This window comes from Mauremys mutica, chromosome 11 (genome assembly GCF_020497125.1).
Source record: "Mauremys mutica isolate MM-2020 ecotype Southern chromosome 11, ASM2049712v1, whole genome shotgun sequence".
In the NCBI taxonomy this organism is placed as follows: Eukaryota; Metazoa; Chordata; order Testudines; family Geoemydidae; genus Mauremys; species Mauremys mutica.
In genome coordinates, this window is record NC_059082.1 from 19,841,143 (window position 1) to 19,854,318 (window position 13,176).

The 13,176-nt window shown below is 42.9% G+C and overlaps 1 protein-coding gene across 2 annotated transcripts in view; it reads left to right on the plus strand.

The window, feature by feature from the left end:
• Positions 1 to 431: 431 nt before the first annotated feature.
• COPS2 (COP9 signalosome subunit 2) overlaps positions 432 to 13,176 on the plus strand; it is a 36,759-nt gene continuing 24,014 nt past the window's right edge. The window contains exon 1 of one of the 2 annotated variants that reach the window (XM_044979823.1): positions 432 to 644. In XM_044979823.1, the coding sequence (XP_044835758.1) occupies positions 591 to 644 (54 nt within the window). In that variant the 5' untranslated portion in view covers positions 432 to 590. The remainder of the gene's footprint in view (positions 645 to 13,176) is intronic. The other variant, XM_044979824.1, reaches the window with a different exon arrangement.

Consider the following 13,176-nt stretch of genomic DNA (forward strand, 5'->3'; position numbering starts at 1 on the left):
CCCCCCTGCTTTACAGTGTGTGCGGGGGGACAGTGCTGCCCCATGGGCCCTGCTGCTTTTTAGCGGGGAAGCGAGGCTGTCGCTGCGGGCCCTTAGGCTTTCCGGCGCGGGGCTTGAGGGGAGCGGTGCCGAGAAAGACCAGGCCCAACCCGCTGCCCTGCCCCGCCCCGCCCCTAAGGGTCCGGCAGCCGCTCTCGGGACGGGACCAGGCCCAACCCGCTGCCCTGCCCCGTTGCTAAGGGCCCGGCAGCCGCTCTCGGGACGGGACCAGGCCCAACCCGCTGCCCTGCCCCGTTGCTAAGGGCCCGGCAGCCGCTCTCGGGACGGGACCAGGCCCAACCCGCTGCCCTGCCCCGTTGCTAAGGGCCCGGCAGCCGCTCTCGGGACGGAAGCGCGGTCCACCCGCTATTCGGCGCCGTGTCTCCACGGGCGGGGCTAGCGGGGGAGAACGAAACTTCGGTTCCTAGCTGAGCGGAGTCACATTGGGCAGAAGCCGCGGAGGCTTGTGGGAGAAGGGGGCTGGCTCCGGTCTCTCGTCCCCTCCCCCTGCCCCCTCCTTCCCCTCCCCCCCCGCCCGTCCTCCGGCCAAGATGTCTGACATGGAGGATGATTTCATGTGCGATGATGAAGAGGACTATGACCTGGTGAGGTCTGGGGGGCGATGGGGTTCTCTGGCGCGCCACCCCCTCTGTGCGTGTCTCCGCCTCAGCCCCTCTGAGAGGCTGCCGCCTTCTCTGGGTGCAGTGACAGGACGGGTTTGGCTCCCCGTTCCCTTTGGGGGCCAGGGGAGGCAGAGAATGGCTTGAGGGGTGGGCTGGCGTTGATTTTGGACCAGGCCTCACCAGTGTTTATGCCTCCTCCCGCCGTGAGAAACAGGCCACTTGAGCCCTAGGAACTTAGTTAGGCCCCAGAATTGCCCCTTCAGGCCCAACAAGTCTGGGCCCCTGTTCAGTTCAGCTAGGGGGTCAGGGCTAGGCCAGGGGGTTGTAATTCTCTTTCTGGAGCCCAGCAAAGTGGCTCACGCGAAGTAAAGGGATACATTACCCCTGGGTTGGGAGGAGGTTCTTGGGGGAGGTTTGTAATCATGTTCTAGGATCAGACTAAGGGGCGGGGGGTATAGCAGGAGGAGCTGGGAGACACATCTGTCTGTTACACACATCACTTCAGGTGCAATATACCAGTGTTTTTAACTTCCCTGCTGTCTAGGTAGAATTGGGATTTGCTTTTATAATTTGTGTGGTTTTGTTAGCAGTGTTTGTTTTGGTTCTGTTTTGTCCTTATGTTCTCAGCTGGATAATAAAATATTTGTATTTAAAAATAGGAATTGATTTGTCTGGGGCAATTTGTGTTTAGCAGGGCTATCTGGCTTCATAGTGATATTTTTGAAGTGTTAAAAGCAAATGTGAGGAATAAAAACATATCTAAGAGGGAAGACTCAATTGTATTGAGAAATAATGTTTGGACCAAAAATACATTTGCTGCGTTGTCTAATCAATCTTAATTCAATGTTTTCTGTGCCTTTGATTTTCTAAATTCTGGGTAGAATGGTGACACTGAGCCTTTTTTTTTTTTTAAAGAGTTGAGTATTCTGTATTCCAAAGATATTTCTGGGATGTGTATTTCACTTAGTGTAAACTAGAACTGCATTTCATATACTGTTTAATTTTATAAATAAAACCCTAAAATCTCAGTTTGTTAGAAGAATCTCTATGTACTGTAGTAAGTCCTGTAGTATTCCTTAGTATTTAGAGCAAGTTCTTAAAATTTAACTTTTTTGTTCAGTATTGCTTCTCATCCCATATCACAAGGAAAACTGATATGTGCATGATTGAAATCTAAAATTTCCAGTCTAGTCTTAGCCAGTATCTCAATTAAAAATACATGCATGACGTATACACATTGTCTTTCTAGTCTTTCACTTACTTCCTAAATATGAAAACAAATTATTTTAGAAACATTTTTTAAATGAAATTGAGTTTAATTATATAAATTATAAAATGGAAATTGTACTTATCAGAATATTCAAAAAGATACTGTGGGTCAATTTGTGGCAGCAATTTTTAATAAACAGGCTTATCAGAACAGATTCTAATTTGAAATATTTTGTCCATATTACAGAATAAAATACCAAATCATTCTGTATGCGTGTCAAGATATACAACTTGTGTTTTTGAGAGTTTTAAAAAAATAATTGGAAAGTTGTATTAAAGTGCAGTGTCCCAAATGTAGGCCTGGTATAAGTCAGTGCAACTCCACTGGCTGCAGTTGAATTTTACCTTATGTTAAGTCTGAATTTTATGCTTTATTGGCTGCCAGTGTGCTGGGAGAAATAACTGCTGTTTCTTGCTTTAGTATGCTTCCTGGTTAGTCACAGGAAGAAGTTCTCTGAATTCTTATTCCCATGGCTGGCTACAAATATTCACAAAATTTACTTTCAAAAGAACATTTTCAACATCAGATCACTGACCAGACCTTTCCTTTAAAACAAGGCTTGGAAGGATTCAGTTTTTATTGCTAAATGCTGTTGCCATACACGCACAAACTGACAAAATATTTCCATCAATAATTGTAATTTATAGATAGGCAAAATAAGAAAAATGCTGCTTGAGAACTTAGAGTAAAAATCCAGTGATTTAAACTTCTGAATTAGGCTTGTTACAAATGGATTAATGAATGAATAGTAAAAACAGGTATGATTTGTAGATTTAAGGATATTTACTTTATGTATTTTGACATTATGTTGACAATGTAACAGTTTACAAAAGTTTACTTTTTTGAATCTCAATGTCTACTGTCATTAAATAAATGTCTAACATCCCCCATAATTTCCCTCATAATTTTGAGAAAATTTAAGTCAATAAAAATCTTTTTAAAAGCTTAAAAATGAACATTGATATTATTTATCAAATTTATTTAAAAAAATTGAATTCTGCCAAGACTACTTAAAACAATATCTAGTTTCAGTGTGTTTTAACTAACTATCGGTGTGTTTGTGTTGGTACAGTTCTCTTTTTTTAGAATATAATGCATAACAGGACACATTAGTATTGAATTGGAGTAAAAAGGTTTTTAGATGCAATTTTGGCTTACAGGTGGAAGGACAGAGTTTTAATCAAGTACAGGTATAAACATTTATTCCAGTTAAATTAATTTCTTGCATGCATGGGCTGATCAGCATGGATGAGGTCATGGAATGCAAGAACAATGTTTTCAAATGTGTTCTAGTTTTGCTAGCTACTGTATAGATTTAGACTATGTTAGAAATTAGTTAAATGTACTTTTCCTAAACATGGGACTTGGTTCTCCCACCATGTTGGTGTAAAAATAGGAGAAACTCTGTTGAAATTAAACTGGGTAAGAGGATGGGGCCAGTGGTTCCCAAACTCAAATTAAAGACTGGTATAGAAGGTATCAGAGGGGTAGCTGTGTAAGTCTGTATCCACAAAAACAACAAGGAGTCGGGTGGCACCTTAAAGACTAACAGATTTATTTGGGCATAAGCTTTGGTGGGTAAAAATCCCACTTCTTCAGATGCATGTGTAGAAGGAGGTCTTGAAGAGACAAGAGATTCAGACAGACAAAGCACTAGAAGTAAAAGGGAAATTCTGAACTATGGAGAGTATTTTGGAAGGGCAGAAAGGGAGAAAGACAGCAGTCAGTCTGAGGGCAGGTCTAGGTCTAAAACACTAGCTCTTCAGTGAAGATGCTACTATGCCGATGGGAGAGCTTCTTCCGTTGGTGTAGTTAATCCACCTCCGTGAGAGGTGGTAGATATTTTGATGGGAGAAGTGCTCCTGTCGGCATAGTGCTGTCTACAGTGGGGGTTAGGTCAATGTAACCATCACTCAGGGCTGTGGATATTTCATACCCCTGAGTGATATAGTTATACTGATGTAAGTTTATACTGTAGACCTGGCCTGAGTGAGTGGAGAAATCAGTGTTTACTAGGCCAAAGAAGTAATGTGAAGTGAATGTAACTTGTTTGAGGTGCCAACAGTTTTAACAGACTTTGTAAAAAATAGAACAGTTACACCTTCCTTAACACATTTTGACCTAACCCTAACCGTATTTAGGGTATAAAGATGTGATTCCCCTAACTCTAATCTCTGATGTATCCAAATGGTGTGCACTTTTCTAGAACTGGAATATGTATATTCCAAAGTCTCTGCTTCTTCCAAGTTTCCCATCTTGAGTTTTTTATCAAGCTGGTAATATTATTATGGTAATTATTGTGATACACAGCTATGGGGTTACCATTTTGTAATATCATAAAATCATAGTTTGCTATTTGTGCTTAGCTTTTCATTGTCTTAATGGTCAAACTTTCTGTATATAAACGTCCTACGACTTTCATAGATAGTTGTATTTATATCTGTTTGAAAGTCTTTATATCTGCAAAGAATTTTAGTTCTATTTATGGAAGGATAAACCTAGATTTGGAATTTACTAGTAACATGCAGTGCTAGCTTTAATTGATAACATGTATTATTCTATTTTATGATTCAGTAAATAAGACTATAGTTACTTGTCACTATGGAAAGCATTAAATCTTAAGTCCTCTCAAAGTCTGCCTTGATGTTGTTTGGTTCCTTGTTTGAAATTAATCAGTGGTCTCAGTCCAGTTCCTAGTAAAGAGTTGCCCATGTTGCAGGGGAGGGGAAGGGACAGGAAGAATCACAACTGCCCTCCTTTTTGGCAGTTGGTTTAGACTAGACATGGAGACTGAACTTTATCCTTGTCCGGGAGTGATCTTTCCATGCACAGTGACATGGCCATGTGGGAAAACTTGTATTGGCAGCGCTTATAACACATCTGTGGGGGCTTGTTTGGTTTTTGTATAAATAGAGAACGCTATAGGCAGATGATATTGTCTGGAACCCTACATTCACTTTTAAAATTTGGGGGGCAGGATAGCCAAATCTGTTTGGGCAATTAGGCTATATTGCGTTAAAGATTTATTTTGTATGATACATTTTTTTATTTGAAAGTTGAAGAGAGACAAAAATACTAAAGAAAAGGGAGAGTTTATCAGGAAACAGATTCAGTACTCCATATTCTTTTGCCTTTTTCCTGGAGTATTCCAGGTATCCAACAAGACCTAGAACCCTGTTTCTTGACACTCAGTTTCACAACAGCAGCTTGTTCCTGAATAGAGACATATGGTATCTAATTGGTATGTTCTACCTGAAATCCACCCATGAAGTCCAGGTGGTTGGTAATGAAAGTGGTGTGTGTGGGTGTGAGAAAAATGATTAATTTGTTAGAATGCTTCAAAGCAGGACACAGTCTTATAATAAAGGTGCCTTCTGCTGTCTAGGATATAGGTATTCAAATGCTGTCCAAATATCTAGGACTTCATGGTTATTCATGTATGGGAACCTAATGGATTAAAAACATTTTGTTATTTTTATTTATTATTGGCTAGGCCTTAAAATATTGGTCTTTGGAATCAGATGTTTGTTTGAGGAGTAGCATACTGAATTAAATTCTCATTTACTCCATACGATACAATATCGTTGTACTTGTGACAGATTGTACCAAATAACTCTAACTCCATGGTGTGTCAAGTGCTCTTCATACCTAATGCAGTTATTTGCTGTATGCATCTTACCATATGCAAGACTTCCCTGGATTTTGCAAAAAAGTTCATTTTCAGAGGGAAATTCTTTCTCTAGTACTGTTACCAGAAATCTGTTTTGTGTTCTCAATTCTCTAATTGAACCCCTTTACCACTGATCTAGTAAAGCAGTCTTTCTTGCCATATATCAGAGGGGTAGCTGTGTTAGTCTGGATCTGTAAAACACATCTGTTAGTCTATAAGGTGCCACACGACACTCTGTTGCTTTTTTCTTGCCATGTATGTTTAAACTATGTGTCTTGAAATGAAACTTATTTTTCATTAAACCTAACGGAAACACTAAAACTTTTGAGTTTGGGGGCAAAATGTTTAAAGGAAGGACTGCCACTCTTCCCCAGAAAGAAAAGGGAAACAAAAATATGATATTGTTAAAAGTGAGGCTATACTAATCCTTGCAATGAAATCATATATAAAATTTAAAACAAATTTATGGGGATTTTTTTTAAAGAAACCGTCTTAAAATCTAGTCTCTTTCAAAAACTGAGTTTTAAAGTAGCTGTAAAGTGTGTGTGTGTGTGTGTGTGTATATATATATATATACACACACACACACACACACACAAAAAACTCATGCTACTGAGTCTCCCTGCTAATTGTGATAATAAAACCAAAACAATTTTCAGTGTTTTGTGCAGTGAAACAAGATGCTGTAAATGCAGAAAATTGGCAATTTTTTTCTCATTTTTAGTTATAATAAACCTAGTTATTAAAATATTAATTTCTGTTTAATAAATACTTAAATGTATGTATATTTTTAAGTTGACAGTGTCCCTTTTAATTTTGTTATACTAGATTGCACTGCTATAGGCTGTTATAATCTTATCTAATTTCACTTATATGATATGATTGAGCTTTATAACAGCCTGGGTGTAGACATGGGTTTTATGATGACTAAGAGTTAGCAGATGCTCTTTAGAGTTACACTCTATTTAACTTTGCTTCAGTCTTGACTCTGACTTCCAACTGGGGATAGACGTGTTCATACTGGGTGAGTCAGTGCTGTTCATCTGTAAATGTCTTTATAGGAATCTTTTTTTAAAATAAGCTCTGGATCTGCATTATGTTGTCTGGTATTTTACTTCTGAGGTGAAGGAGAGGGTTGCTATTGAGGTGATGGGGAAGAAATTCCACTGGGAAAGGATTATTTACAATCAGTATGTAGCAATTGGCTAATACACCTACAGTCTACTTAACCCATTGTCCTTTCCTGTTCAGCCCATACTATAAAATTACCCAGACTTATAGGGCAGTGCTAAAGAAAACATTGTGTCCTGCAATATGAAAGTGCATAAATGTTAAGGATAGGTATATTAAGAAATAAAGTTTCTTCAATTTTCTTGCAGCATTTTGCAAGAGTGTCTCACATTTGGTTTCCAAGGACCAAGCTTAGTTCAAGAGTATCTAATGTGGTTCAATGTGTACTACTCCGGTGCTTGAATTCACATCTCCTGTAAGGATTCCAGGGGCCTGTTCGGACAACATACAGCCTTATGCCTCAGAGCAAAGTCCTATGGTGGTTCTATATGTGCTGGTGTACATCTGGAATTTCATAGAAGGGTCAGTGAGACTGCCAGTACACCGGTCTGCCAGCTTTTTACACCTAAATAGGGAAGCCACAAGTCCACATTGGTCAAGGGTTGTCCCAGGTATGAGGGAGGTGTCCTCTGGCCGTAGGGATTCCTTTTCCACAGGCTGTGCACTGTGGCCAAGATTTGGAGATAAGCAGTCACATCCTTTTTCTTTCAGGCTGGCTTTATATAGATTCAGAAAGGCAGTGCTGTCTTTGTAAACATAAGAGCTATATTTTGTTTGAAAATGAATGCTTAATTTCTACTGGAACTGATGGTTAAATGTCCCAATAGCCAGGGAAAGTTGCCTACTTTGCATTGGCAAGTGGTTGAATGGATTTGCCAAGTCCTTTTTATAGAAAATAATTAACATTTTAAATGTCCCAGTCTTTAGTCTTCATTATTGCCATGATTTTAAACATATGTATTTAATTAAAAAAAACCTACATTAAAAGTAGTTGTAAAGTCATGCACTCCTAAATTAGGAAGTGCCAGAATAATGAAGACTCTTGTGACCTTAATTTGGCCCCCTTGTTTATATGCATTATGATAGTTTTAATTACATGATCACATACAGTAACTCCTCGCTTAAAGTCGTCCCGGTTAACCGTTGTTTCGTTGTAACATTGCTGATCAATTAGGGAACATGCTTGTTTAAAGTTATGCAATGCTTACTTCTAACATTGTTTGGCAGCCGCCTGCTTTGTCCACTGTTTGCAGGAAGAGCAGCCCGGTGGAACTAGCTGCTGGGTGGTTGGAACCAGGGTGGCCTGAGAGCCCCCCATCAGCTCCCTGCTCCCGTAAGTTCTCTGTTCAGCAGCTGCCCAGCAGGCTAGCAGTTGCAGCTGTCCCTCCTCCCACTGCCATGTGCTGCTCCTGCCCTCTGCCTTGGAGCTGCTCCCTGGGACTCCTGCTTTCTGGGGGGGAAAAGAGGGGGACTGATGTCAGGGTGTCCCCCTCCCCCCTGCTCCTGCATCCCACTTACCCCATCTTCCATAGAGCAGGGGGGACACATGACAGAGGGAGCTTCCAGGCAGCTGCAGCTGCGGTCAGGTCTCAGCTTGCTGATCTAATTAACAAGGCAGTGTATTTCTGACCCCACTCTTCATACTTAAAGGGGAAATGCACATCTCTCTCTCTCTCTCTAACACAAACACACACAGTATGTGTCTCCGTCTGCTCTCCCTCCTTTCCTGGTGCCTTGTAGATTAGAGTGTTAGAGTTAACCCTTGAGGGCTCAGCCAATTGCTAGTTCATCATTTAGCAGTAAGGCATTCCCTGGAAATATCCCACCCTCTGACTCCTCAACCTCAACCAAGCTTCACAATCATCATCACTGTGTACCAGTATTAAATTGTTTGTTTAAAACTTATTGTGTGTGTGTGTGTATATATATGTATGTGTGTGTATGTATATATATATAGAGAGAGAGAGTCTCTTTTGTCTGGTGAAAAAAATTTCCCTGGAACCTAACCTCGTCATTTACGTTAATTCTTATGGGGAAATTGGATTCACTTAACATCGTTTTGCTTAAAATCGCATTTTTAAGGAACATAACTACAATGTTAAGTGAGGAGTTACTGTACTATTATTTCCAAAGAAAACTGCCTCATTCATGGCACAGGATGGACAGTCCTCCCTGAAGGAGTATCTATTCAGTATTTTATTTTATCCTCCTTCATTATGCCTTATTTACTGCACACCTTGCTCTGAATGCAGAATTATTAATTTCCACATGGGCTTTTTTATGGCACTCATTACTATAGTATCTTAATGCTTTGTGAACGTTAAGGGATTTATCTTCACAACATCCCGGTGAGGCAAAATGGTATTATCCCTCTTTTACAGATAAAGAATTAAGGCATTGAGAAATTGTTTGGCTTTGGGTACCCAATCTGAGTGCCCGTCGGCTTGAGTTCATCTACCAGTCAGGGCTAGATAGGGTCGGTCTGACTTTATCAGAGTATTTAGCATTTTATATCATTTTATATGTTCAGAATACAGCTCCCATCAACTTCATTAGCTGTTGTGATGGTTAAGTGCTTGTACAAATCAGGCCCCAGGTCTCTCATATTGGGCACTCAGAAAATGAGGAACACACAATTAGTGGCCACCTGTGGAAAATTGTTTTGAGTGATCTGCCTACCATCACACACTAACTCTGTGGCACAGGCTGGGATAGAATCCATTTCCCCAGAATGGCATTCAACTGTCCTAAACAGGAGATAATCCCTTTTTTTCCCCCCTGAAGTCTCCTGCCACTTTCAATGTAAAACCTTGATTCAAGTCTTGAACGCTAGCCGTCTTATGCGTTGACCGAGCCAGGGATCCTCTGGAGAAAATAGTATGTGATCCTGTGACTAAAGACTATCCAAATGTAAACACTTAAAGAGTCTGGATTAAGGCTGCATGCACAGTTTTAATTCTGGTATTTCTTAATTTGTGAGTGCTAGACTTTGCAAAATTAACTTTCTTTTAATGTAGTGTTTTTGTTTGTGATTTCCTAAGTTTAAAAAGAAAAACAAATGTAATCATATGGAACTATATTGACCTCCATATGGGCACCAGCACGATTAAACCTTTGGATCTATACCATGTCATAGACGTCTGCCATTTGAGCTGACAAGGGTGTGTGCGTGCCCACGTGCACAGTCATCAGAGATTTTTGCCTTAACGGTATCCATAGGGTTGGCTGTGGCACCTCTTGAGTGCTGCACTCATTCGTTGGTATCTTAGGGCATGGCTACACTTGCAAATGTAGAGCGCTTTGAGTTAAAGCAGCCTTTGTAGAGCGCAGTAGGGAAAGCGCTGCAGTCTGTCCACACTGACAGCTGCAAGCGCACTGGCGTGGCCACATTTGCGGACTTGCAGCGCCATTGGGAGCGGTGCATTATGAGCAGCTATCCCTCAGAGCACCTCTTCCCATTCTGGTGCTGTGGCTTGTAGGAAAGGGCAGGGGTGCGGGGCATTCTGGGTCCTGTCCCAACGCCCCGTGATGCATCAGGTCGCATCCCAGCAATCCCTGTGCTTCCATCCACTGTTGGCGCCATCTTTCCACGTTTTTTATACTGTGCGCTCTGTCTTCCCTTTCGGTCTGCGGGAATGGAGCCTGAACTGCTGAGGAATATGCTGACAAGTCTCACCAGCATGTCACGTTTGGCAGTCGAGTTACTTCTTAAGATCCAAACTAACACTCAGGATTCCGACGATAATATCTACTCAAGTAACGCATACAACAGGAGATTGCATGTGGCATTCATGGACATGCTCGCCACCATGGAATGCCACTTTTGGGCTCGAGAAACAAGCACTGAGTGGTGGGATCACATTGTCCTGCAAGTCTGGGATGACGAGCCTTGGCTGCAGAACTTTCGGATGAGAAAAGCCACTTTCATGGGACTGTGTGGATGAGCTTGCCCCCATCCTGCAGTGCAAGGACACGAGATTGAGAGCCTCCCTGCCGGTGGAGAAGCGGGTGGCTATTGCAGTCTGGAAGCTAGAAGCTCCAGACAGCTACCAATCAATTGCTAACCAGTTTGGAGTTGGAAAGTTGACCGTTGGAATTGTGTTGATGCAAGTCTGCAGAGCCATTAATCGCATCCTGCTCAGAAGAATCGTAATTCTGGGTAACGTGCATGACATTGTGGCTAGCTTTGGACAAATGGGTTTCCCTAACTGCGGAGGGGTGATAGATGGGACGCATATTCCAATTCTGGCACCAGCCCACCTAGCCTCCAAGTACGTTCATCGGAAGGGGTATTTCTCTATGGTTCTTCAGGTGCTTGTGGATCACCGTGGGCATTCCATTGACATTAACGCAGGCTGGTCTGGAAAGGTGCATGACGCACACATCTTTCGGAACATTGGCCTGTTCAGGAAGCTGCAAGATGGGACTTTTTTTCCCAGACGAAAAGGGGAAATTAAAATGCCCATTGTGATCCTTAGAGACCCCACTTACCCTTTAATGCTGTGGCTCATGAAACCCTACACAGGGAGCCTTGACAGCAGCAAGGAGCAGTTCAACAACAGGCTGAGCTGATGCAGAATGACTGTGGAGTGTGATTCTGGCTGTTTAAACGGCCGCTGGCGCTATCTGTATGGGAAGTCGGACCTGGCCGATGAAAACATTCCCACGGCTGCCAAAAGTTTTTTCTTTTTTCTTTTCTTTTCTCCTGCTGATGATAGCTCATCTTAATTCAGGGGTAGGCAACCTATGGCACGCGTGCCGATCATGGCACACGTGCCGATTTTCAGTGGCACTCACACTGCCGGGGTCCTGGCCACCGGTCCAGAGGCCTCTGCGTTTTAATTTAATTTTAAATGAAGCTTCTTAAACATTTTAAAAACCTTATTTATTTTACATACAACAATAGTTTAGTTATGTTATAGACTTATAGAAAGAGACCTTCTAAAACCATTGAAATGTATTACCGGCACGCAAAAACTTAATTTGGGGTGAATAAATGAAGACTCAGCACATCACTTCTGAAAGGTTGCTGACCCCTGTCTTAATTGATTGGCCTCTTACAGTTGGTATGGCTGCTTCCACCTTTCATGTTCTCTGTATTCTAAATATCTTCTTGCTGTATGTTCCAGTCTATGCATCCAATGAAGTGGGCTGTAGCCCATGAAAGCTTATGCTCAAATAAATTTGTTAGTCTCTAAGGTGCCACAAGTACTCCTGTTCTTTTTAATCTGTAGGACTCCCTTAGCAAATTCAAGGAGGCCCAGGAGTTTGCTGCTTTGGTGGACAAAGGTATAGCAGTGGAAAGAGTGGCCCTCCAGATAGCCTGGGATGCTACAGACTCAGCGGGCAGGGTGGTTGCCTCAGCAGTGGTCATGAGGCGCAGCTCCTGGCTGCAGTCCTCTAGGTTATTCCAGGAGATGCAGGCCACCATTCAGGACCTCCCATTTGAGGGGACAGTGCTCTTCTCTGAGCTCAAGGCTCCATGGCCTTAAAGACTCCCGTGCCACTCTCCGCTCCTTGGGCGTTCATACCCCTCAGCAGGCCAGAAAGCTGTTCCGTCCTCCGCCTCCCCAATCTAGGTCCTGGAGGACTTCCCGGCTGAGCACTTACATGAGAGAGACCCCTTGTCTCTGTCCTAAGTGATGACACCCGTCATCTTCCCGTTTTGTCTGCTCAGCCTGGCCCTTCTAGGAACCAAGGAGACCAGAAGCAGATATTTTGAGGGTGCACTCTAGAATGGTGCCCTAGTCACTTCCCAGGATCTACCCTCCCGCTCTTTCTTCAACCACCTGCGCCCCTTCCGGTTGGCTTGGTCTCAGATGACCTTGGACCGCTGGGTGCTTGAAGTAATATCTTCAGGTTACATCCAGTGATGAGCTGCTAGAATCTTAGCAACCGGTTCCCTATAAAAAGTTCTGATTTAAGGGATGTACCACAGTATATATTTTTTGTACCAATAGGGTTACCATACGTCCGTATTTTCCTGGGAGGAATTTTTAAATTTTAAAAATTCTTCCCAGACGGTGATTTAAGAACCAAAAAGCCTGACATGTCTGGGAAAATATGGATGTATGTTAACCCCACCTAAAGTTCTTTTAAAAAAAAAAATGGGCCTGAACTAGAAATGAGCTCTGTTTCACATGTGTGGGTCCGCACCACTCCCTGGGGGTGTGTGCACATGTGTGGGTTCCCGCTGCTCCCTGCCCCCCTCATTGAAGCAGGTGTGCAGGGTTGGGAACTGCAGGGCACAAGTGGACATGGGGCTAGCTGCAGACAGGGGCGTGGGGCAGGGCTAGCTGGAGGCAGGGGATGTGGGGCTGGCTGTGGGCAGGGCAGGGGGTGCAGAGCTGGCTGGAGACAGGAGGGTGCGGGGTTGGCTGGAGACAGGAGGGTGCGGGGTTGGCTGGAGGCAAGGAGGTGCAGGGTTGGCTGGAGACGGGGGGTGTGGGGCTGGCTGGAGGCAGGGCAGGGGCTGAATGGAGGTAGGGGCTGGCTGCAGACAG